General features: G+C 40.5%; 1 protein-coding gene and 1 long non-coding RNA gene across 6 annotated transcripts in view; one reads left to right on the top strand and one right to left on the bottom strand.

Annotated features, from left to right (window-relative positions):
* The window catches only part of ALDH1A2 (aldehyde dehydrogenase 1 family member A2), a 79,198-nt gene that overhangs the window by 12,949 nt on the left and 39,502 nt on the right, over positions 1-26,747 (bottom strand). For all 5 annotated transcript variants that reach the window (XM_017827529.1, XM_017827530.1, XM_017827531.1 and 2 more), the window contains 6 exons: positions 17,022-17,126; positions 16,641-16,781; positions 14,915-15,044; positions 9,160-9,221; positions 6,340-6,468; positions 6,095-6,208 (listed from right to left, as the gene is read on the bottom strand). In XM_017827529.1, the coding sequence (XP_017683018.1) occupies positions 6,095-6,208; positions 6,340-6,468; positions 9,160-9,221; positions 14,915-15,044; positions 16,641-16,781; positions 17,022-17,126 (681 nt within the window). The remainder of the gene's footprint in view (positions 1-6,094; positions 6,209-6,339; positions 6,469-9,159; positions 9,222-14,914; positions 15,045-16,640; positions 16,782-17,021; positions 17,127-26,747) is intronic.
* The window catches only part of LOC108503520, a 123,889-nt gene that overhangs the window by 84,944 nt on the left and 12,198 nt on the right, over positions 1-26,747 (top strand). The window contains exons 4-6 of the long non-coding RNA XR_001876855.1: positions 11,563-11,712; positions 14,921-15,062; positions 16,643-16,816. This is a non-coding gene — a long non-coding RNA (uncharacterized LOC108503520). The remainder of the gene's footprint in view (positions 1-11,562; positions 11,713-14,920; positions 15,063-16,642; positions 16,817-26,747) is intronic.

Here is a 26,747-nt window from a genome sequence, read left to right as displayed (position 1 = left end):
CCTTCTTTTCATCACAGATACACAGTAAATCACTAGGGAACACCTGAATGTAGGGGAACAGCAGTCTAGCTGAACAGCAGGGAATTTTCTTGCACACTATGACAGACCAGACAGTCAAGGTAACACAGGGAACTCTGTAGATTAAAAGATTCCATGGACAGTGCAAAATTTGACAAAGGAGACATACATCATCAGTTAGGCGTTTTAAATAATACCTTCAGTGCCTTTCTTGGGATATTGAGAGAATATCTGAAGAACAGAAATTGCTTTAAGTTACAAGAGATGGATTAAGTTTTGGGGAGATGGTATGACTAGACAGAAATTTTTTGTGTTTTCTGAAAGTACAGTTTTCTCTCTCCAGCTATTGAGGCATTTGATGTCAGTGTTTTGGCAAAACCTTCAAAACCATGCTGCTGTCTCATTTTTTATAAATAATTCCAGATTATATGCATAATCTTTTTGAGAAGCATTTTAGAACCTCATGGCACGTTCAGGGTGTGTCTCCAGCAAGGACAAGCAAATTTGAAATACCAGCACCTTTATCTGACTGTGCAAAACCCTGTGTGAGGACCAGCCCTACAAAGAGTGTAGTGAATAGTGCAGCACAAGTGAAAAGGCAATCCCAATCAGAAATTCCCAGAGAGAATCCTAAACTGTAAATGGTCATTTGTTCTTTGGATTAAATCCTGGCCCCATGAAAATCCATGACTAAACTCTTGTTAATGTTGATAGGGCTGATAGGCTGTTTGTACTGATTTTAAGAAGGTGAACCCTTTTGACATGTATCTTTCATGGGCAAAGAGGCACAACAGTTGCCCAAGGACAGCTCCCTAAATGCTACCAAAAACACAAAGGAAGGAAAAGGGTAACAACTGCTTCTCATTCAGGAAGCACAAGTTGTCCAAGTTAGGATCAAAAAGATTCTGCAGAAGCAGGAATGAATGCTAATGTAGCCTTCCTAAATTGTTACATGGGGCATGTGGTAGCATCCTAAGCTCACAGACTTCTCAGGATGGGTCAAGTCACCTTTAGGATTCTTGTTGCTAAGGTAGAAAATGCCAGGATGCAACTCTTCATGATGCCTAAAACCAGCAAGAGATTGTGTGATCCAGGAGAGCTGACACAACTCACTGCTCATGCAGTAGGTAGACATTCTGTCTACATCATGCATTGTGACATTCATCTCACTTCAGAAATGAAAGGAGAATCCTGCTGAGTAAATTAGAATCAGTGGTAATACAGCTGTTAGCTACAAACATTTGTTTGGCATGAATCAATCTTGACTCTCCCGTAGTTTGCTTTGATGGTCTCTCTAGTATCTTGTTGACTAATGATGAGATCATGGTTTGTTAATCTAAGTGCATAAAGAAAACATTCTGCCAAGCAAAATGCAGACTCTTTTGCTGGGGTTTATTGCAGTTGTTTATAGACCTTTTGTTTACACAGGCATCCAAACCAATTTGTTGGATATTTATTTGGGTTACTCTGCAGAACTGCCTGAACACAGACTTGAATCCCATCTTAAATCTGTCTGCATTTTAATGGGTTGTAGTTTGAACAAAGTGGAAACCAGCCACTTAGGATGCATTTCTTGTTGGCCAGAGCTTCAAATGTTTTGTGTGCTATCTATAATTCTCATCTTGAGAGCGTTTAACAACTGGAGGGAGTTGTAAGCCACTCTGATTTGGAGGTTACACATTTGGTTTTAAACAGAAGTTATTAGAACTCATTAAACTTTTGCAACAATCAAAATAGAATTTTTAATCCAAGCACTGCTTTAAATGCACATTTAAAAAAATTTATAACTTCTTGGTCTCCATAATCATCTCTAATTTTAGACCCAGAACATACCGCATCCAACTACTCCCTGTGCACCAGGAACTTATGTTCCCACACACAGTTCCAGTTCAGATGGAGCACACAGGTACAGACATGGGCAGACAGCTCAGAGCAGTCAAAATGACTGTATTTGCAAAGCCTTGACTGAGCTCACAGATTTGAATGGAAATAAAGGCAAATCAAGAGTAAAGCAGCTTCTGATGGCTGCTTTTTTTTGCTATTTGAAGGCCTCTCACCTTTTCTGCATAACAAAAGTTCTTTCAGAGAATAAGAAGGTAATGTGAAGAACTTCTCTGCGTTTCTGATACGTGTAAAAATTGTCCCCTCATCAGCACTTTTTCTCAGAAATACATAGGGCCCACTGTTCCTTTCACTGGGGAAGAGACTCCTATAATGTCTCCTGTAGTTCTGAGCTCTGCAGCCCAACAGCAGTCACCAGCATTTCCCCTCAATGTCTGGGTGAGTCAGACATCCTGAGTTTGGACCTGTTCTTAAACTCAGAAATTATAAACAACTGAGTTTATTTTAATTAAATCATTGCTACTAAGTTTTTTAGAGGAACTCAAATAGACAAGAATGCGTGGAACAGTGAAGAAGCCAAGGCAGAGAGGGGCAGTGTAAAAGGAAAAGGCACTTACAGTGCACAAGAGGGATAGTGTGGGAGGGAGCTGAGCTTTACAGAACCTCTCCCATGGTCCTGGTGAGTGCGAGTTTCACCCTACAGCTCGGGACCAGAAAGATCAAGGAGAAATTCAGTCAGATGTAATGAGAGATGTAAATTGATTATGGGCTTTCAAGGTAAGGTAGGAAAGGGATAGGAGTGACTGTTGACATGGTCATATTAGCTGGAAGAAAGTTCAGTTATGGCAGTTTAAGTTTCATCTGATTGTGGAAGATGAGGAAAAAATGTGCTTGTGAAGCCTGAGAGGAGATTGTCGTAATTAAGGGGGATCATGGATTAGCCCCGGTTCACTAAAACCAACACAGGAAAAATAAACATTTTTGTTAAAATGCCTGAACCAAACAGGCTGCTGAAGAGTGAGAACCAAAGCAAGCAGAGAAGCCAAGAAAGCTACTGGACTCTAAGAAGGCACAGTATTTTTAGGCCTGCTTTCATACTTAGTATGATTTTATTTCTTTCAGTATGACAGTTGGCAGAGTGAGGTCCAGAGCCTGCCAGGTGTTTGTAGAACCCTTCCTAGTGAGCAGTGGAGTTTTGAGAGCCATGCACTAAGGGACTGGGAGAGGAGGTGATCCATGGGAGAAGGCATGAAAAAGCAAGAAGCAGGCAGGCTAAGGGTTGAAAGAGTTGGCAGACTACTCTTTTAGTGTGGGTAAGCTAACCATAAAAGGAGGGGACAGCAGGAAAGAGGGAGAGAGTGAATTCAAACAGTAATAGAGCTCTTTATGATTTTTCATGTATTATTTGTGGGGGAGAGTGTGGAAATAAATAGTATCATTTTTTAAAAAAAATTCAGAGCACTAGGGAATCTAAAAAACAGAGAAGAGAGTGCACACTGGACAGCTCATAAATTAGAAATTAGAGGCATAAGTTCGAAGTCATTTATGTGTTGTCATTGCATAGGCATGGGCTTGAAGCCTCCTAAAAGGAGTTTCAAGAGGTACTGGACCAATGTACAGGTGACAAGGCCATTGGTGCCATTAAATACAATTGTCCACATGCACCTTTGGGCTCAGGAAGTCTGTAAGTTGTTGATTTGCCAGAAGCTGTGAGGCTACAGCAAGGAAAGGATCACTCTACACATGTTCCCTTCTTCTGTGAGCATCTGTTACTGGTCACGTTGCAAGATAAGGTGCTGGGCTGGGTGGCTCTTTGGTGTGACTGTGTCAGACTTTATTGATTTAAGGTCGTGAACTTGGCCTTTTGGCTCATATTTCTATGGATTTTGTTCTACACATTTTGGAAAACATTAGCATTAAATTTTTTTGTAGGAAGAGCAGCCTTTTTTCTGCCTTTCAAGAATATTGCAGGAAATAGATAATAATAGCCTGGTTTAGTGATTTTTACAGGCAAACGGGGAGTTTTCATTAGCCATCGATATATACTTCAAAGGTAAAGAACATATATAAAAGAATTTCACAGCGAAAACTTGAGAAAAACCTGTGCTTCGGAATCTGAGCTTGGAGATCTTTGCTTTTGTACTGATAGCTTTTATCACTGACTTGCTCAAGTTGGAAGTATTAACTGCCTTAACCAGCACCTGGCTGGAATGGGGGAACGGAAGTTAATATTGTGGTGTTTATATACCTAATGGCTGTAGGAAATCCACATCACTGCAGTGCACAGTTGACACGTCTCAGACAAGCACCAGAGAGACAAAATTTTTTCCATTATTATTTCAGTGGAAATTGAAATCTGTTTTGGAGAAGTCAGAGACTCTATAGTCCAGCTCATATCAGAGCATTGTGTTTAAAATGTTACAATGTTGACTTGCTGTTACAAAAATTCAGTGTTACAGGAAATCAGAAACAATATGGAATAGTTTACACTAACTCTGCATTAAAACGTTCCATCTGTTCTTGCTTTAGGTTCTTAGAGAATTGCTTTTTCATCTCTGTAATGCTTTTCACTTCCTATTAGTAAGGCTTTTAAAGGTAGGCACTGAGTTAGTATAAAACCCACAGCTTTTGAGTTTAAACGCCTATTAAAACTAAAGCTGTCTGGAACTACAATAAAAATTTATTTTGGCTACAAGAGACAACTTTGAAACCTAACCCATCTGTATTTTTCCTCCTCCAAACAGTGCAACATCCTGTATAATAGAATATTTATCTTAAACAGAGACCACATATCTTTATGAAAACAATTGTTTCAACTTAATTTATGGGGGGTAATCAGCTCATATTAAAGTTTTCGATATTCCAGGATGCTAATGTTAATTGGTTACAGGAGATGTAATGACTAGAGTAATTCCACAGAATAATCTGAAATCTGATGTAGCCATTGACTTACAATGTAACCTGTGTGTAGTAGAATCTAAAATTGCCATCAAAAAATCATGTACAGGCATACAGTAATTGCAAAACACTTGTGTGCAAATTAGGCATATGACTGCAGCTACATTTTACTGGTAATTTAGGCTTGTGTGTGACTTCCAAACTCAAATACAGTATAATTCCCCCAGAATAATTTATTTGAAATAATTGAGCTGGTCTCTGCAATCCCTGGGTCCACCAGGGAGATACCCACACATATCTAGTAGGGCTGCTTGGTCAGTGAATTTATCCACTCAAATCAAAACCCAAATTGCCTCACTGTGAAGAGCAGCATCCCTGGGATGCATAAAGCCTTCCACAGCCACGAGTGGGAGTCAAACATATCAAAGAGAGACTGGATCCCTGGGGTTTAGCTCCCTCCATACAATAGTTTGTCAGCTTTTGAATTGAAAAGGGCTGGGTTTAGCACTCTCTAAATATAACCAGCCCTGAAACTCCCACAGAGATTCCTTTCTGTCTGCCTTCAGACAATGAGATAAGGCCCCTTCTCCTGTGACTTCAGTCTGGAGTACCTCTGTCATCCCCACCCCAGCCCTGATAACAGCCAGCTTTGCACATATTTGAGAGCAAGACGTGATGTGAGTTTTGAGGGTTAGTCTTTCTGTAGATTGCAGCCTTCATCTTCAGAGTGAGCCTCCTCTGTAACATCTGCACCAGAGACTCATTGCAAGACATTTTGGCATCCAGGACACAACTGACTCCCTTCATCCTCTGGGCAGCTTCCTTCCATCATTTTGGGAACAGATACCTTGGACAATCCCTTTTTCTCCCTGCATTCCTTCCTTTTTAGACCTCCTCCTCATCCTTAATATACTCGAATGCAGCATCACAGTTGAAATATCTTTGCACAATTTGCCCCTTTCCTCTCCCCTTTTCCCCAAGTACAGCAAGATACACAAATTATGGCTGTTAAAGCAGCATTTATGTGTGCTGTGATATAAACGGGATGTTCTGCCTACTTGCATGTGATTCACATCCTCATAAGCCCACAGGAAATCCCAGCAATATTTTTCCAGGCATATCTCCTGTGCTGAGGTGCCGAGCACAGCAGGGGCTGGAGGAAAGGAGCCATTTCTGCTTGGGAAGTACTGCAGTACATAAGTTTAGCTGGGAAGGACAGACCACTGTTGTTTAGGTGTAACTGTTTTACCCAGTGACAGTAAGAAAGGTAGCACAAGAATTGAAGTATTTACTCACATTTTACAGCAATATACGTAATATGTGTGAATCCTCTTACCTCAGTGGATCCAGTGAAAGCAATTTTATCAATGCCAACATGGGAGGCAATGGCTGCACCAACAATTGGACCAAATCCTGGCAAAATATTGACAACTCCTGGAGGAAAGCCAGCCTGTCAGAATAGGAATGAATGATGTAAGCATGACCCATGGAAACTGATAGAGAACATCAAACCAGGCGTGTGCTGGGAATTCCTTCCCTACAAGGAGAGACAGAGACATGATTCCTGTCAATTATTCTTACCTCCTTGATGAGGGCTCCCATATAGAGAGCGCTAAGTGGTGTTTGTTCTGCTGGTTTAATAACTACTGTATTTCCACAGCACAGAGCTGGAGCAATCTTCCATGCAAACATCAGCAGGGGGAAGTTCCACTGCAGGGAAAAAAAAAAAAGTTGATAGATGGAAAAATATTGCCGTGGTGTTTTGTTTTCAAGATGTCAAGCTGCTACCTCACTTATTTCTCAGACTGATCCTCAGCATAAATCTTTCCCAGCACAAAGCAAGGATTTTTTTTAATTACTGCTATTAAGAAAGCAACAACAGTGACCTTTCAGTTCTTTTGCTCCTGTTCAAAGAAATAGAACCCCCACCTACAATCTCCATAAAAAAAATATTCTGTTATCTGTTCATCTTTTTTGGTCACAACTTTTTATTTCACTTACTTGTTTTGCAACTGGCACTTTTAATTCCCCCATGACAAATAGATCCTGCTTCTGATACATTTGGAAGGAACTGTTCGTTCATGTTGAAGCATTTTTGGATGTAAATTTCCTATCCCTGAGTACATCTTAAGATAAAAAATTTATACTCAAAATTATATAATCCTTAATTGATGGAGTTACAATAAAAAGTCCATAAATGTCAATGCTCAGTCAAAACATTTTATTTTCTTGAAGTCTTCTTACAAAGCAATTTATACGGAAGATGTTAAGAGAACAGAAAAAAACAAGTTGAGAAACTCTTTGATGATATAAAATTCTGCATTGTCATTTTATTTCAACTTCATTTAACTGCAGCAGAAAATGTAGTGGATTATGTTATTTTGATGCACAAACACATTGTGGATAAAGATAAAAGTAACGAGCCTTTCACATCAAGGCCTGATCCTAACAGGTTAAGTGGAAATGCCAGAGTAATAAAATAACTGTGTTTGCACAATCACTCTTATAAATGCATACAATAATCCCCTTTGGAAAGAGAATAGAAAATATCAGTCACAAATAGTCAGCCACTGGCCAGAATGTGTTACTGCCTGATGCATATCAGCTGCCACTCTCACAGACATCTCTCTAGCCCCTGGCTAACTTGAAAAAATACACAACTGTCTTTCCTTCACCGAACACCCAATTTTTTACTCCCTCTGTTGTTTATAAACTCTGGAGACAAAGTGATGTTTTAATTCCATCTCCAGTATATAAACCTGGGAGGGGAGCTGTAGGGCCAGCAGTGTGCTAACAGCCTGCACTTCTAATGGTATTCAAGGAGAGCTTGGAGGAGTTTTATAGGGCAATATATAGCCCTGTTTATGCTACAGCACTGCTGAAGAGCACGTCTTGATGGAAGCTGGGATGTGAAAGAGGATGAGGAGTTTAGTGCTAGGCTTGCTGTTTAATTTTATTTTTGTAATAACATATTTGCCGGTGCAATGGCCAGGGGCTGTACCCTGTGACTGGTAGCTGTGGAGGAAGTACATAAGAGATTAACAGCAGTGTTAGAATAGCTTTGTGTGACAGCCATCTTAAAGTTTTGGAGGACAAAACTGAGGGGAAAAATAAACATGCATGGTAGATGGCTGGGAACCCTGAACAAAGAGTTTTACACATCTGAACTAAACAAATCCCGGTTTTGGCGTGATCTCCAGCCTGTGGCGGAATTTCTTCAACAGATCTGTCAGTTAAGCTCAATGAGACAAGCCTAAGAGATGTCCAGCAACATTGGGGCTGTCATTTAGCAAACCCTTATCCATATTAGCAAACCCTGGCTGGAGAATGGGGACAGAGCTGTGGAATCTTTCATTCATAAGGCCCAAGTTAGGAGAGCGTGTAGGTGTTTGCAGGATGGGCATAGTCACAGACTGTCTGAGGCTGAGCGTGCTTCTCTGGGTTTCTACAGAGTGCTGAACACAATGGCCACCCCTTAACAAAGACATGAAATAGCAACAATATAAATAGGGAAAACAGGCTCAAAATTGTTAAAATAATCTTTTTTGGCTGCTCCTTTTGTAATAGAATTGCTGCATGTTGCTGTTTAGTGGCTTTGTGGTTAACATGAACAAAATAAAAAATCAGCATCAACAAAAATTTCAGAGAATGTTCTGATTAGTCCCCCAGTGCTTTGTCAAGAATAAAAGCATCCACACGATATTTTATTAGCTATATGTGAGCCTCCCATTGAAATTTCTGCCAAGGCTGGTTAACTGGTTCTTCTGAAAAAGTTACCCTCTCAGTGCAATTCCCATGTACTGTTCAGCAAGATTTTATTAAGGGTGTATATTAGGGTATAGGGGCAGTATTGGGTTTGACAAAATGATGTGTTTCTCTCTCACAACAAATAAAACAAACATTTCATGTCTTTTATTAGCTACACAATGTTAATTGTAATGATATGTCTCCTGGAGTTTCCTTTTCTCCTCCAGCCTTGTAAAAGAAATAGCAGGAAAGAATGGAATTAAAATACATCACATTCTCCCAGGAACTGAGGAGCCTGTTAAATCACAGTAAAAACTAAATAAATAGAAAGACTACCACAGCAAAGCATCAATTTTCCATAAGTTGTGTGAACATCCATAACCACTGACAGCATATTAACACTGTGTTTTGCTTTGCTTGTTTTAATCATGAGAATTCTATGACTTGAGAACTTAACTCCTAATAACAGAGCCTAAACCCTATTAGCATGTTCAAATAAGCATTTGCAGGGAGGCTGTTAAAGATATGTCAACAATATGAGCTCAGCTTTTTTCGTAATGGAAAACACACATAGCTGAGGACCGTGTTTTATGTGTCTTTAAAGAGAGCTGGTTCAAATGAAAATAAATAGAAAGCGCTAGTAGAGATACTCACAGGGATGATCTGTCCACACACTCCGATGGGTTCATGTCTTGTAAACGTAAAATAATCTCCATCTGAAGCAGATGAGCATGGTTACTCTCAAGTGCAGTTTGACTTGGCAGAACAAAAAAAAAATTAAAATAGAGGGGGGGAAAAAACTCTAAAGATCAGCCTTTGATGGCAGTAAAAGAAATAAAGAAGTCATGGAAGTGTTTTTTCGTGAGCCAGCATGGGAAACCTAGGTTCAGGAGCAACCTAATTGTTCTTTCTGTAGAACAAAGGGAGCAGGCATCCCATCAGAAAGCAACCTGCTTTGTTCCTTGGGGAAGAGAACAAGCTGTACAGCACAAAAAATTGCAGTAGCGTGGAAGCCACTAAATGGCCTCAGCTCTCTAAGAGTCAGAGAAGTGAAGGAAGAGTCACAAAGGCAATTTCCTGAAAGGCATGACTGGAACACAGCAATACAAAGGTATATATACAACCAGATGTGGGACAATAGAGTGACACACATCCAGGTCATCTGCCACTGGGGACAGAGGCAGTTTGAAGTGATGGAATGATACACCACAACCTGTAGATGTGGAATGAAGGGGACAAGTTTGTGACTTGTGTCACTGCAGAAGACAACATTAATGAGTATACAGGGGTCATCACACAACCATGCTTTCACAGCTAACTTGTACAAGGCCTGTGCCAGAAATGGCCTGGAGCTCAGTAGGCAGCCAATTTAAGTTGACAGGACAAAGCTGTAAGCCACTAGAAAACAAGACAACAGAGAAGAAGAAGTTTTCACAAACCCTTTGGGCAAGGTAGAAGTGAATAAATGAAGGGATGAATATGAAGGGACCTAGTGACTGGAAACTTGGAAAATATGAGCTTTTCTTGATGAACTTTTGACAGAAATAGGAATATGGACTAAGGTCCTAACAACAAAGGTGCAGGAAAAGCAGACTGCATAGTCACAAACAGGAGATGTGGATGGCATGAGGCTCTAGGGAATTACTTAATTAACTCTCTGATCTGGTAACTATTTTTTAAGGTCCTGATGAACAAAAATGGCAAAAAAACTCCAGGGGAGAGAGGTATCACTAGTTAAAGTGAGTGCTACGTGAGACTGGCAGTCCTTAACAACTGTTGAGCTCGGGGCAGCCGGAGTCAGGTCAAGGAATAAACAGATCTGTGATTTGGGGTCAGGCCTGTGGTCTGTGGGAGCCACTCACATGGCCCCTGCTCCGAGCAGCCCATTCAGCACAGCTGGGACAAGTGACTGCCATGGGGGCTGATGGAAGTTCGGGCTCTTTCACAAACTGCACGTGGTCTGGGAGCACATGCTGAGGTTACACAGGCTGAGATACCATGTAGGTTTGTTCCCAATGACAAAGAGCCAGAAGACAACCTGCTCTGTGTGGGGACTGGTTAAAGTATCAGTTAAGGGACAGTCTAACCAGTAGCTTTGCTAGTGTGCTTGGCCTTCATCTGTGCAAAGTAGATATACAGCACTTTTGTACCTAAATTGAGTCTTGTAGCTGTATAAACTAGCCCTGAATTTAGGTCAGATGTTTTTCAGTGAGGCTATAGCTGAGGCAAGGGCTATGCTAAAGGCACGAGCTGAATGTGCCCCTTGGCCTGCAGTGCTTGGTCATCTAGAAAAACTGGAGTCTCTTAACTTGGAAAATCAAGTATGTGAGAATGATGAGAAGGTTGCAAAGGCTTAATGGCAGGAGATGATTTACCGGGATAAGAAAGGGTCAGACAGCGGAAGGGAGTAAGAGGAGCAGGAGAGATTACAGGGCTTTTGCTCCCATTGTTCTGTCCAAGGCAGGGGTCTGTGCTTTTCCTCCCAGGGTGTGAAGTGTCAGGCAGCCACGGCCTCTGCCCCATTCAGTCCAGAGCTGGAGCCACCCTTGTTCAATACTGGGGAAGGACCTAACTTCACAATGGAGAGTGTGTTTTGGGAACCTGCTGCAATGTCCTCCACCATACATCTGGTAACAATAAACAGGTTAATCTATAAAGTTTCTTGGGTTTAAGAAAAGACTTCAACTTGAATTTGATTAGAAATAACTTATTTTCAGATCTGCTTATTTCTATCCTTATACTTTACGGGATTTGCTCAGCAGAAATCTGAGCTAATGCGTCAGCTGGGGGCCAGATACAGAATAATTATGAGAAAGGTAACAATAATCTGCATCCAAGACAAAGGACAGAGCAGAGGAAGTAAAGGAGGGAGGGAAAGAGAGAAAAGAGATTCACGTCAGGAAAAAGTGGAAAAAATTAGTTTTCAGTTGGTTTGCTCTGCACTGACAAAACATTGTTGTACCATTTTGATCTCCAGATCAGCTTCCCAGTGGAGATGAGAATATCTGTGTCACAGATTGAGATGATCAGTTTGGTTTTCCATGTTATCTTTCACAGATGATAGCAGTGGTCCACAGACCACAGGAAGATTCATCAGCCCAGACAGAAGCGAAGTCGAAATACAGAGAAGTACATACAAGCAAAAGCTCAAGAGGCATACAGAGGAGTCAGCTAAAAATACCAGCTGGTACTGGGTAGTACTGAGAGGTGGGTTCTCAGCCAGAAGGGTGGTGGCAACACAACAGTAACACAGTTACGTTAGCACTGTCTGACTTTAGATTGTCACTGCATAATCATTGCCACTTGTCTGCGTGCTTCATAACACAAGTTATAGATAACCTGGACCTGTTTGCCAGCTCAGACAAACGGTGGTTAATCCTTCCCAACGTGGGCAGAACGTTCTTTCCACAGAGCAGCACCTCCCATGCAGAGCTGCTCTCCCTGCTGTCTTCCACTAGACTCCAGACAGCTGCCCTTTTTGACACCTACTTCCAAAGTTCATCATCCACAGATGTACTGTCAAGATGGGATTTTTGAGGCTGCTTTCTAACAATATCTTTGGGAACATATGGGACTTGGAGTTATTCAGGAGCCTCAGATGTCTCTGGACAGGCCAAAGATGGATCTAAGAGCCACCTTGTCCACAGTGTAAAACAAGCCGTTACCATGGTGAAATAACTCAAGAATTAAGTGAATCCCTTATTCTAAACAGTGAGCATAGAAAGCTCCCTTGTGCTTAGAAATTACATAGGAAACTTTAAAAGTGTTTTAGGGTTTTAAGATTAGTTTATACAAGTCATGCTAATCACACTTATTCTAAGATGCTATGGCTGATGGTTGTTACTCTTACGCTTTACTAGCTGGCCTCCAGAAGAACATTGCCTGAAAGGAATCTGACATTGATCCCACACACAATCTAAAATTTTGTGTTAAAAGGGTTTTTTAATATTCTCAGCTGATGTAAACTGACATTCTTCAGTCCTCACTAATATTAATAGAGCAAGATCAATTTGCAGCTGCTTAGCACCTGGCCCAAAGACTTTAATTTTTTAATCAGAAAGCAAGCCTCATTTATCCAGGGATCTCACTTTGGGACAGCAATATCTTCCACAGATGTGTTTGCTCAGATTTCCATCAGGAGTCTCCATCCTGGATATTTTATTTGCATAACAACCATCATACAGTCCCATGCCTCATGGAGCAGGACACAGCAAACAAGTGGGTGAGGAGAGCCGAGCTGGTTCTTTGAACTGTATCATATCATATATTGATTTAAAGATACATTTCTCCTTGCATTCAGTTTATTAGTTTAACAGTTTCTAGTCCAGCCTCATTCTGTTTTAATTTAAATCATCAAGGCTTTACGCATGGGAGCAAGCAAAGGGCAGTCTGAAGGTTTTGTAGCTCTGGGACCAAAAGGAATGTGACTGTAAAACGCACTGTTCTTCTTCTACTTGTCTATCACTTGCCTATTTTTATTTTAGAGGAAAAGAAAACCTCAGCAGAAACAGATGAAAGACTGAGAGGTTTCAGATTTATTAGCACACTGAACAGAAAAAGGAGATTTAATAGTGGTTTTATTTTGTTTTTGTTGTCTTGTTTGTTTACCTTTGATGAGCTGATGGTAAGTGAACTTAAAGAGCACTGGCTTTGTTCTAAAATAGCTTTATGAGAATGACAAATTTATAGTGTGAAACTAGATGGATAAGGAGGAGTGTTAAAGCAAGAGGAAGAACTAATTGATATCCTGAAAATTTGTGAATGGACTTATGATTCTACACTACTGATAACTGTGTTAGCACAGATTTTGCATTGAGGAAAGCATGCTGAAAATGTGCCTTCCTTTTGCCCAGCATAGCCCTCCTCACTGAAAAAAAAAATACCAATTTTTATCCTATACAGTAATTGAAAAGAATAAGCAGAGGATATTTATTCTCCTTAACCTGGTCATGGCTTTTGGTGACTGACCTAATTTCTGTGTACCTGCAGGGCTAAGGAGTGAGAAGGAGGCATTCAGTGACCAGGGAGTAAGAGATTAGGGGACAGGAAATTTGCTGAATATACGAATTTATGGTGTGGTCTGCACTTTTGTATGATTAAATGTGAAGTGCAAGCAGCAAAAATGGGATTTACGAATCTCAGCCTAAATGACTGTGGAAATCTTTGAGTCCTTGCGGGACAGTCTACACCTGAAATAATAATATTGTCATTTCTTTGGTGAAAATAAACTAGTGCTGATAAACACACCGCAGTTTTAATAAGGTGAAACATCACAATGAGTAACATTGCAGTAAGAGTTACACGATTTGTTTTCCTTCTGAAAATTTTGGGGGCACATTTTCAATTTATCTGCTTGTCTGTCTTTGATAGTTCCGTGCTTTGCTGTGCAGAGGCAAATGAGTGCACTGTAGACATCGTGTTACACGGTGTAACACCAGGGAAATATGTGGGCAACACCAAAATCCATTTACCTGGGAGTGTGACTAACATGCCTGTGCAATGAGCAGTGTGCTCCATGAAACCAGAAAGAACCCACAGAATGAATGTTCGTTTTCCTTAATGTTTTTTAAAAAAATTATTTTATGCAGGTGAAAGATGAGTACATTTATCTTAATGACTGCACCTACAGAAAATCATTCTTTGCTATTTTGCCATATTGCATAATTAAAGCACTTGGTATATCTTGTCCAGACTGCAAATGAATATGTTTGCATCAGAAAATGCAGCTTGTATTTGTTAAACAGCTGGGAGGGAGGGGCAGGAGGAAGAGGCTCTTTAAATAAAAATAATGGTAAAGATTTTCTCTTATCTCTTTAACAAAAAAGAAAAACGTAATAATTTCCTAGAACTCATAAAGATTTATCTCATACATGCAATATAAAACTCATCCCACTGAATAATTTGAAGAAGCATATATAACAAAGCATATCTGATATGTATGTAGTTCTCTATAGTAACTTTACTACCTCTCTCAAAGTATAAATTAATTTAGATCCAATGTTAGTCCCAAGTAAAATTATTTGCATAAGCAGTAAGAAGACAAATATAAACAAGTTCTATATGTAAACATACTGTTTCTTTAACAACTACCACTATTTTCATGAGTTCCAAGGTATTTGTCAGGCTTATACTGCATCCATTTTTATAAGTGTGTCAGTATTTAAATGCAGGTATTGAGCTGTCTCCTTCTCAGATGGTCACATGCAAAAGAAACCAAGCACTCTCGAGATGTGCATGTAGGGCAGAACAATAGCAGGGCATCTTTTAAACATCTCACTTTCAAACATCTGCTTCAGCAACACACTACAAACTGTAAGACCAAACCAAGGTTCCCTTCTCCATTCCATGAAGCTGTAATCTGTTAAGCCATCTGGCCGTGAGAAGGTTTAGGTGCTTTAATTCCCCTTACCTACAGGAATGGTCATTCCATGGATTTTGTCTGCCCAACCGGCATAATACCTCAGGGTTTTTATGACTCCCTGGAGATCGACGTAGAAAGCTTGCAAGAATGGTTTACCACTGTTCAGGGATTCCATAGTCTGGAGGACAAGAAAAAGGTAAGAGATATAAGCACAGTAACATTTTTGGACTATTGTACTTAAGTATTCACCATCTTAACAGCTCTTCAGTCATGACAGAGATTTTAATGACGACCAACCAGTTACATCTTGGCATACTTTTACCCCAGAAGTTTCAGAACAATTATCTGATCCCCTTTGTGTACTGCATTTTGCAAATGTGAACAAAAAGCATTTTCCTTAAAAAAAAAGTGGTTTCTTCTGGAGTATTCTGGAATGGCTATGATTTTAAGAACATGTGTGAGTTTATGTGTGTTTGTTTATCTGTCTGTCTTGTGGGTTTATGTGTGTATCCACATGCATGTACATGTGCCTTTGTGTATTTTGAACCTAATAGCCACTGTGTTTGGTCCAGATCTATAAATGCTGAATTGCTTTAATCAGGAGCCAAGATAAAAATGCTTGTCAAACCAGGTTCTGTTATGTTAATGATAACAGCTGAGAAGGGGCTCCTTGTAACCCCTTATTAATGATCTGAATCCATAAAGAGAAGAATGGACATATCCCTCTTTATATAATTAATGTGAATATAAAAATTTCTCTATATGGCTGCCAAGACTCCTGCTGAGGTCTGAGATATCTATACTGTACAGCCAGTTTATTTATTGCCATCAAATAAACAAACTCTCCTCTAGGGAAGCTCATAAATTAACAAGCTAATGTCCTTATTTTTAAGTTAATATTCCTAGTTTTTAAAAGTATCTTATAAGCTGTCCTCTTAGGGGTTCCTAAGATCAGTTAGCAAAAAGAATCCAATAAAATATCCTAAGATGTTGAGGAGCTTAACTCATTCTCAATAGCTGTCTAACAGAAATCGTTAAGAATGGGCAAAGGACGCCCATGTGTAACACACCAACCATCAAATGAGTTTCTATAGAGAAGAATGGAGGCCTAATTCTGCACTGACTTATATCCCCAAGAGCAATTAATGGCATTGCCTGCAGTGCAATTCAGCAAAGAACTTGGCTCCAGAAATAAAAATCAAATGACAGGCCGAGTAAACTTGATTTGCTGTGCACTTCCTTTTCCCTGCGGCGATTTTACAGTATACGCCGGTGGTAAGATGATTTAAGTGTTGACAAAGCTGGAATTAAGATGTTCTCCGGCTTAGTTCAAAGCAGTTGACATGCGGAAAACAACATTAACAATGCCACTGTTTTGATGGCTCCATCCACCAGTGAAGCAGTGCTGTACCCAGAACTCGCGTCCCCGGCTGAGTGCCGGCGAGCGTTTCTCCTGCCATTTCGGGAGTGGTTGCACCGGTCCCTTAGTCTGGCATTTTTTACTCTAGAAAAGTTAGAATTGCAGACGCAGACATGTGTGCACACCCCTGCATCTGTGTGATGTCCAATTAAAAGCTCATTTGAGCCCATTGGAAGGCTCCTGTTGACTTTTATGTGCCTTGGATCAGGCCGTGAGTAGACAGCCAGACATCTCGGCCATGAGGCTGAGAGTGGCTTTCAAATACAACTCATATCAACACATTCGTGAACCAACTTGCTCTCAGAATGTAAAACTGACAAATGATTTAACTGTTGATTTTCTTGTGCCACTTACAGCAAGAATTGCCCTGTCTCTCTCAACCAAGTCTGCCAGCTTATCCAAAAGATGGCCTCTTTCCGATGCATCCATTCTCCTCCAAACAGAGCCCAGAGAAAATGCGAGCCGGGCTGCCCTCACTGCTTTGTCTGTATCAACCTGTGAAGAAGGAAGAAAAAGCTGAAGGCACAGAGGTAAATAACACACCCAGGCTTATGAAATTTGCTGTTGTACAACCTTCCTCATGTGATGGGTTTTAGAACTACGATTAACAAAAGAACTGTCCAACAGTTCTGTCCCAGACTGGTTGCTTTGCTCTATTTATACATTTCTATTATCTGTTATTTGAACTATTTATACATTTCATTTATACATATACCCATTCATGGGATGCATTACCTTGTCAGCTTCCTGAATCTCACAGATCTGCTCTCCTGTTGCTGGATTATATACTGGGAATATTCTCCCACTTTCGGAATTCTGCCACTCATTATTGATGAAAATCTAGAAAAGGAAGAGAAGTCATTAGGTCTCCTGCATGAGCAAACTGTGATGTATATAACAACAAGCTCCCAGGAAAGGCTGTAGATTCAGAAACAAGAGAGCTGAAACTTATTTATGTCTGTGAAAATTACAGTTTTCAAGCATTCAGGCTGAGGTCAGCCCCGATGTCTTTCTGTGTTCTGTAGCAGTGTCACTATAGGAGCAATATCAGATTCCAAATAACTTGGTTAACATTCAAATTTGATTCAAAAACTGTAACAGACTAAAAACAAGAAGTACCTGTATCAGACAAAAAGCCTTGAAACTGCTGGAGACAAGACAGAGATTTGGAGTAATCATTCAGTTCAGTAAGTAAACATTTGGTCACTGATACAACCCAGTCAAGGCTGAATAATCTCAAACATCACAGTTCTTCAATACACAGTCAGTTAATTATGGCTCCAGTGATGGCTTGCAGCACAGAACTAACTTGCTTATCTTCTTGGAACAATGGAAATTGTTAAATTCTCTCGGTGTTGATATCATCTTAATTGTCACGGGCAAAACAAATTTGAATGGTAATGGTGCTGACAACAGCTGTCTTGAGAAAGGTAATGACAAATGAGTTTATTTAAAGTCGATTTTTACTGGTAGCTGTATACATGTCAGTTGTTTCCTACTGAATGACTTTCAAGAACAGGATGCAATTACTTATTAGCAAATATGAAACAAGTCACTCCAGGAAAACGACTAAGTGAAAGTTTTTCCAGGTATTCAGACTCTTCCTGTCTTTTAAATCTTTCTAAGAACAAAGGTGATCAAAAAGTCCAGGCACCATAGGGGTTTCTTGGAGTTCAGGTATCAACGTACTTTCATTGTATTCCATGAAAAACAACTTCAAATGTGTAAGGGGATGTTCTGGCCTCATTGAAATAAATGGGAATTTTACTCCTTACTTCACTGGAGGCAGGAGTTCACACCCAAAAAGAAGGAATTCACCACCCTTTTTTTTTTCGCGTATGGGGCTGTGTTTATAGAGACAGGGACCCTTTGAAAGACTGAGGAGTCTCAGTTCCAATCAGAGATACTCAGGTGGTAGAAACTGGACCATCTTTTTACACATGAAGGCACAGATATGTCTGTAGAGTTTTCATTTACCAGACCTGAGCTTGCTCAACCTATTCTCCAAGCCAAATGGAAGCCCTGTAGCTGTGTTCTTTTCAGCAGGGCTTATTAGCTCAGGCTCAGTGCCACACTAACTGCAGTGACACAGCTTCTGGTTCAGAGCTGCCTCATGTCCAGCTGTCTGAGGACATAGAATCACAGAATCATAGAATCAGCTGGGTTGGAAGGGACCTCTGAGATCATCAAGTCTAACCCTTGATCCACTACTGCCATAGTTACCAGACCATGGCACTAAGTGCCACATCCAGTCTCATCTTAAAAACCTCCAGGGATGAAGAATCCACCACTTCCCTGGGCAGCCCATTCCAATGCCTGGTTACCCTTTCTGTAAAGAATTTCTTCCTAAAGAAGATGTGTGGAGAGAACCTGTGTCTGCCTGGAAAAGACCCTGGAGGTCGAGCAACTGTACTTAGCAACAATTACGTGAGCTTTTGCTATTATGGATGCTTTTGCTATTACTGTGTTTCCTCTTCTTCCCTGTGCCTCCAGCTTCAGCCACTCTGCTGTGTGCCCTTCCACCCACTCCAGTCTGTTCTTTTTTTACTTTCCCCACTCTTTTGTTTAGGTTTTCATAGGTTGCTGAACCCAGGACCTACCACACCACTCCCCTTGCTTTCTTTGTATGCTGTATTTATCCTGAACCTGTTCATGTCCTTGAACTTTAAGCTCCTCAGACCATGCTGGTGTCTTCCTGCTCAGTGATCACAATATTTGGCAAACCCAAGTACTGGTCCCTGTTAGGACATTTTGGAGCTAAACCAGCTAAAATAAGATAGTGAAAGAATCTCCAGTATTATTTCTAGTGATTAACACCATATGCCAAAATCCTCCAGCGTATTATTGTCACATTTTAGACTGTAAGTGAAAAAAAGAAACTGAGATCTATGACCTGTGTGGGGGAAGGATTTTACTGTCATGCCTTTCATTGAGTTAACTCTGCACCCAGCGTGTGTGGGGGTGCTGAGGAGGAAGGGGAAGGGAGAAAAGCTCTCAGCTTCAGGAGCAGATGGCCAGAGGAGATGCAAGCATGTTTGTTTAAGGTGACAGTATGTACATAAACACATAGGCTTCTCGTGTGAGCTGTACTGAAAGAATAAAGCAGTTCAGCTGAGTACAAGGACCTGAGAAGTCATGGCAACTGCAATTCAGTACTTCCCTTCCAGAAGTCATCTGTGCTTTTTTAAAAGGATTAAAAAATTCTGACTCCATTCTGCTGGGATTAACACCTATCATCAGGTTTGCTAGTGCATAGGACACATATTTGTTCTTAAAATACATTTCATCATAGGAATGAGAAATAGTGCTTTGGAATTACAAAAGAGAGTTGCAATTCAAATCAGCTGGAAGGAAAAGGTGTATTATTTTACTGAATGCTCCATTTATCCCACAGATTTAGAAAAAGAACTGTAATAGTAAATATTTCAGATAGGACATGGGAAGGATCTATTTGGCATAAAGTTAGAGCTGAAGGCAAGAGAAATTGCTACTGTTAATGGTTAATGTTAGTTTCTTCCTGTTCCACTTTCTATAAACAAGGTATTGCCTATACAAGCTCATTACTGTAAACTGAGCACATTTAAATTGGCAGTAAAATCGGAGTATTTACTCTAGTGCACAAATAAAGTACCTAGTCCCATGTTTTGGAACAGTTTCAAGTCTTGAAATCCAGCAGCTGGCGTCTTTACAAGCAAAACCTTGCACTTAAACAATTCACTTTTGAAAGTTTTAGGTGTTCTGTGTCAGGTAGTACCATTCAGCAGATATTCCTACCACCAAGACGCAGATTCTTTTGCAATAAATTTGCATTCATAGGGGCTTTTATAACTCTTCCAGCACTACTGACTCCAATGGCTGTTGATTAAACGTATATATCCTGTACATTTAATCTGACTTTCATTATGGCCACTTCGTAAAAATGCCATGAAATGGAGAAGCGATGACACATTGCAAGAACAAGGAATCCCTGCAAAGCCTCAAATAGGGTTTTTTTCTGCCTTATTTATAGCGACCATGGTGAAGGCTAACTGTAAATCAGGGAGAATATTTGACAGCAAATGTTCCTATCTATGGATTATATATAACCCATCCTAAACACCAGATAAAAAAGGGGTAACCCTGGAAAAAGAAGGGCTTGCTTCCATGTAAATCATGCTACAAATTGGACAACACCCAGTGAGTTCATTGTTCAACCTCAATTGTGAAGGCTATTCACATTTACTATTCCCCTGGAATCAATGTTAATTAAGGCTGACTTGGGCTATAAATCAGCCTTTGGTTTTTACAACTTAATTCAGCATTAAGCATATATATGTAAATAAAAGGTAACTGATTAACCACTTGAGTTTTCCAGGAGTTACTGAGGTAATTTGTTTTTGTTTGAGTCCTAGTGTTACCTTTTGTGATATGCAGTAAGGAAAAGAAAAAGTGTATAATGTGTCATGCATTTGCTATGTGGTATTGTGGTAGTTAAATAATCTGGCCTGTTGGGTGCTATCAATAGCACTGTGCCAAAATGAAAAGGGAAGGAGGGAGCATTTGAAAAATCTTGGAACACACAAACATTTTGTTTGCCATTTACTCTCAGCAAAGCCAGTAACTGCAGTAATGTCAGAGCAGGAAGATAAAAGGCAAACTTTCCTGCTTTCCTGAGGTGTCCCTGTCAGTGTGGTGATTTGGCCAAGGACAAAGCCAACTGGCTAAACAGTCAAGGCCTCTGGTAAGGGAACAGTTTGGCTGTAGTTGGTGTTCAGTGCTTTAAGGAGGGAAATAAATACGTTTGTTCCCCTGTGCTGCCTGAGGGAACGTGCAGGATGGGCAGCAGGTGAGGCACAGGTGGGTAAGGCTGTGTGTGTGTGAGGTGAGGGCATTTCAAACAGGCCCTACAGTGGCACAGGTGTGCTTGGAAGCTCCTGGTTGCCCCTGTGAACATGCCCTTGTGAAGTGTCATCATTCTCACGAGAGCTCTTCATAAAGATCTCTTGGCAACTTCTGTTCCTTTCCAAATGAAAGAGGGAGAGGGCATGGGATTTTCCTAAAGAGAACAATCACATCGCTCCTGGTACTGACAATAACCTCTTGTTTGCACACACATGTTCTCATAGATCTTTTGATAGAACTTTGCAAGATACTGGTCCCACCATGTCTTTGCTAGGTTCAAATTTTGCCTGGGGTTACTCCCATACAACCACTGTTGACAGAGTTCCACAGGGAAGCAATCTGACCCACCCTACAGGCCACGTGACTAAGAGCCTTTGAGATACCATATCATACCAAAAAAAATATACAAAGGAAAAGTAAAATTCAAAGTTATCGTGTAAAAATTCCAAGTTACTTTGAGACTGCTGACATGTAGTTGGAAGGAAATCATATATTGCATTTTGCACAAGCCCTGTGTTTCACAAGCATTGAGTGCTGAGTTCAATAGCATTTTGGATGCTCATCAGTTTTGAAATCAAGCCAAGAGTAAATGTTCTTAGCATAATGCAAAGCAAATTAAGCTTTGCAAACAAACAACTACAATGTCTCGTTTAAGTAGCCATCTGTCCCAGTTAGCTTACTAATAATTAGCAACTTAATGTTCATTTCAAACCATGCAGGTAATTGGAGTGATAAGTAGTCAAAGAGGAAGGGGTGTGTACAAACCCAGGCTGGACATTCTAATCTGCAGTGCAGTAGTAGCAAAATTTAGACCAGGGAGAAAATGGACAGGATTTTGTTTTTTCAGCACTATTTACCACTGAGAAAGTACAAAACAACTATCTTAAATATAATTAATTTAAATATAGCACAGAACAAATATCTTCTTTGCAGCTCTTACTTGAAGGAGTTTTGGTTTCATGGTACTACAGATTCCCTCTGCTGTTCAGCCAGGGGCTAGCCCTGGATTTGGAAAATGGAACTGATTTTTACATTCACTGGGGATTCCTGCATGTTCACTGCCTCTCTTTTTTTTTTTTTTTTTTTTTTTGGTATTGTCTTTCCTTAAAACCTACAGAAAAAAAAGTAATTTGGGCTCTCTTAATTCATAGGAGTAATCAACACAGGTGGCAACAATGTAACTTTCCATTTCCTTTCTTGAAAATGTTCTCAAATGATGTGTGAGTGAAATGATGATCTACATTCTTAATTCGATATTGCTTAGTGATGATGTCATCAGGCATTTTCCTCAGGCTCCCCAGCTGTTTAACTAAGAACTTCAGCCAGTGGACAGACAGTGGCCCAGCACTCAGCTCTTTGGAGGTGGAATTATTTTCCCATGGATTTAATAAACAAGGTTTTTGTGCTGTTGCAGCTCCAGAAATGTTTTTTGGTACAGGAAGAGGATTTTAACATCCAAATAATAATGGCTTCCCACAGGAGATTTGGTTCTGGATGAATGGAGGAAGGAATGGGAATTTCCTAACTCAATTGATTTAGTAGCTGGTTATAGTTTTGTTACATCAAAGATGTTTTTTTCATATGTGGATTTTCCTTGGAGAGCCTTTGACGTTAAATCTGTGGGGATGGGGGAGGGGACATCAGATGCCAAAGTGCTTTATAAAAGAATCACAGCTGTTCAGCCCTCAGCATCTTCTCAGAGCTGGAGGCATTAACAAATACACAATGGCACTTTTTTTGGGGAGAGGGGACATACAACAATTTTAGAGGCATGCAAAAAATCCAGCAGCAGCATTTCCCTTGGTAAATACTGCATAACATCCCAGATACCGGGCACCTGTGCCTCAGTCTGGTCAGGAAATTTCATATCCTTTCCCATCTCGGCAACTTCATTTCCTCTCCTTGGGAAACATTTCAAGAGTCCTAACGATTAGTACAATTGCAAGGGAATGAAGTAGATGGGATTGCCAATCAGAGGTGCAGCTTGTTTATTTTCACAAGCCTTGTTTTCCTTGACTTTTATGGCTGTCTTGATACAGCAAATCTCTCACGTTCTAGCCAGAGAGTGTTGTGAGGCACTCCTGGGAGTGACTGGAAACCAACAGCTGGCTACGGAATCAGCGAAAACCTGGTTTATAAGAAGGCACCAGGAAGGCAAAAGCCAACCCCAGCAGCCTAACCAGCAATGGACCAGTAGTGCCATTTTATTTTATTTTATTTTATTTTATTTATTTTATTTTATTTTATTTTATTTATTTTATTTTATTTTTATTTTATTTTATTTTATTTTATTTTTGTTGGTTTGGTTTGGTTTGGTTTTATTTTACTTTTAAGAGGATTGTTCAGGTGAGCAGCAAGAATCACTGCTCCTTGCTGGCAGTTCACTCTGAGCCAACATCCCCAAACATTCCCAGTGCAGAAGCTGAGGACAAGCTGTGAATGAGTCTCTTTGGGCACGGCTGCATGGCTTTCAATGGACACACCTCCAGGAGCCAGGCCAGGCTGGCTGAGCACACAAGCACGGGTGGTTATTGTGTCTTTCATTTGTGGTACCACAGAGCAGCATCAGCCCTCAGAAGTTACCCAGGTTTGGGTTCTTGTAATGAGATGCCTTTCAACTGCAGAGCAACTGTAATTGTATGAAGAGTAACAGTGAACTGTACATGAGTAACAACTTTGCACCAAATTTGATTCTGGCAAGCAAGCTCCCGTGGGCATAGCTGGTTTTCAGCCACGAGAGGTCCAACCCCACCCAGAGCAGAACAAAAGGAAAAATCCAACTGGTTTCAGTGGGAGCTGAATCAGGCCCCAATTGAGGAAAAAGAATCAGTGGCAACAGCCTCCGGAGGGATGTTTGTACTAGGAGACAAAGCTGTTTCACTGGAAACTTGACACATGCTACAGAGTCTGTGAGGTCTGTAAGGCCAAACAAAACCAGAACATGTAGACTTTTCTTTTTCCTCTTTAGCTGCTGGGTTGTCCTAGCTCCTTCCCTCTCCTTACTCACACCCCCCACACTGTACAAAAAGAAAAATTTTGAAAAGGAAGAAGAGCTCTGTTTCTAAAGCTCTGTGTGCTTTGGGAAGTTCGTTCTTTTTTAACATCTCATTTGGACCTCAGAGCCTGAAGGTTTTTGGCTATGGGGTACCATAAAAGGGGCTTTCCTTCATAAATCCAAACTTGAAATTTCACTCAAGAATTCCAAAGTCCAAACTTTGGAGTGTACCAAGAGAGTTGGAGAATTTTAAACATTTACAAACATACTAGAGCAGGAGGATCAAAAAAGTCAAATTGGAAATAAAATGCACAAGAAGTGGATGAGGCTGCTCTGGTTTTGCTGCCAGTGCAGCAGTACGTCACACTCCAGTAGAATTATGTTTACACAACCTGAGTCCCGTGCCAAGGGTGCATGTCTGATGGGAAGACCAGGCTGTCTAACCTTTCTGGATGTAAATTCCAAGTAGCAAGGCCTGAGTCAACCCTACCGAAATCAAAAACAGTCCTTGAGATCACTGGACTTTGGATTAGAAGCCAAGTATTTAAAACAAGTGAATAACATCAAGGTCTCAGCGACATTTCAGCCTGCGTAAACGAAGGCAGACTTCTGCATGCCAGACGTGAGCTGGAGGAGGATTCACATCATCCAGCACCTAATGGTGGCAGAGGTTCAGTCTCTTCAGTCCCAGTGGGGTGCAGGAGAGGGTAAGCCCTCCCTTGGGGCAGGATCCATCTCTGCCCTGTATCCAGGGGCTGCTGCTCTGGCCCTCTCACCTGGGCATGTTGTTTAGGTGCTTAAAGGTAGATATGGCAAGACCCCTGCTGAGCCAGTTCCCAGAGGGAAGAGCTTTGGAGAATGGTACCCTAGGAAAGGGGTGTGATGGGAGGAGAAATTGGAGGAATCCAGGGTCTCTGAGCAGCAAATGGAATCAGAGAAAGGGCTTGAAGCCTCCTGTCAGTCTGCTGTGAAAGTGGAATGTAACATGATTTTTTCTCCCCTATGTCCCAAATCCCTCACACCAAATGTTTGACCTGCCTGTCTTCCTGTCTTAATTAGTCTTCTGTCTTTCTAGGAGTTGGGTCTGTCCTTCTGCAAATGGCAGCACATCAGACAGGGGAAACCTGTCATGTTTGTTTTCTAAGCTGTAGGGGGCACCCATTTGAAAAAACTCCCGGCTTATCTAAACGTTTTTGTTTGTATGATTTTGAATTAGGAAGTGTGAGTAATTAGTTAAGAAGATTAAATAAGTCTTAACAACATGCAGTAGCGTGCTTACTTTCCTCCTCCCCCCCAAGTATTTCCTGCACAAAACCCAAGCTGCCAAACTGTGATGATACCCTTTTCTATTTTAGTTTCTCACTGTGCCACATGCTGATACAGCATCCGTTATTTCAATTCAGTCTCATTAAAGAGATTATTTTGTGCCTGGTTGTTCAAGAAAATTAATCTAAAGAGAAGAAACTTCAGATTCATTGTCTGTTGAACTATACCCACCACAAACATTTTAGTCCTTTTGGCTGCCTTATTAAACCTGTGGGAAGAAACTTTTCTTACAGCACATAAAGGCTTTCCTCTAAGTAATTTTTTGCTTTTTTTCAGTTAATGAAAAATTTATCTGCTGTTAGTAGCACAATACAGGAGCAATAACATAGCTCAGGTAATATTTCATGTATTCTTAAGAAACTAAGCTCCCAAGCTTTACTTATCCTTTCACCCGTGGAGCTCTTAAATTGCTGGAGAAGAATATTTGCTCTCTTTCTTAACTGCATCAGAAAACATTGCTTGTGAAACCAGGATTGCTAAAAAATTAAGTCTGCTCTACATTTTCACTATTAACAAAGAAGAGCCATTGCTGGATGATTAGGGTAAGGATGGCAGTGTTTTTTTATGGAGTATGATCCTTGGTTTCACTGCACCTTAAAAAATGAAATAATGAAAGATTCTAAAAATCCACTAAATAGAGAGCGGAGATTAGGGAGTAATTGTTTACAGAATCAATTACTGAGCTGTCACTGGGCTTTAATGAAGTTGTGGCTATTAAGAACTCGATCCTGCAAACCCTTCCACATGCACTCATTTGAAATGGTGGGAAAGAGGAGGGGTTTGTACAAACAAGACTAGTATTAGTCCGTGTAGTTCTCGAGTGTTTTGCATTGTTTGTACATTGCAAGTCTTGTGTGCTCGTTCTGTGTGACAGAAAACAGTGTGAGCTATTTATCTGTTCATGGGAAACATACTCTGCCATTTGAAAGAATCTAGCAGATCCTCACTGGTAAGTAACTGCCATTTTAAATGCTCATCACCAGGAGCAAGTTCTTACTTAGAAATTAGCAGTGCTGCATAAATAAATATTCCTACTAGGATTTCAGGCATTATAGGCAACACGGAAAAATACAATGGGCAATTTTATTTTGACTTAAAAGCTCTGCCTGAGAAAATCACCTTATAACTACACATGAGAAATTGCTGGAATGTCAGCTTCATTTGCAGTGGCCCCTTATGGCCTGATCACCCTCCCTGGCACGATAAATCACTGGCAAGATCCTTACCTTAACACGTTTGATCTCAGCTCAGCAAGACTT

This window comes from Lepidothrix coronata, unplaced genomic scaffold (assembly GCF_001604755.1).
Source record: "Lepidothrix coronata isolate B3197 unplaced genomic scaffold, Lepidothrix_coronata-1.0 Scaffold140, whole genome shotgun sequence".
In the NCBI taxonomy this organism is placed as follows: domain Eukaryota; kingdom Metazoa; phylum Chordata; class Aves; order Passeriformes; family Pipridae; genus Lepidothrix; species Lepidothrix coronata.
This window is presented reverse-complemented; position numbering and strand designations above follow the sequence as displayed.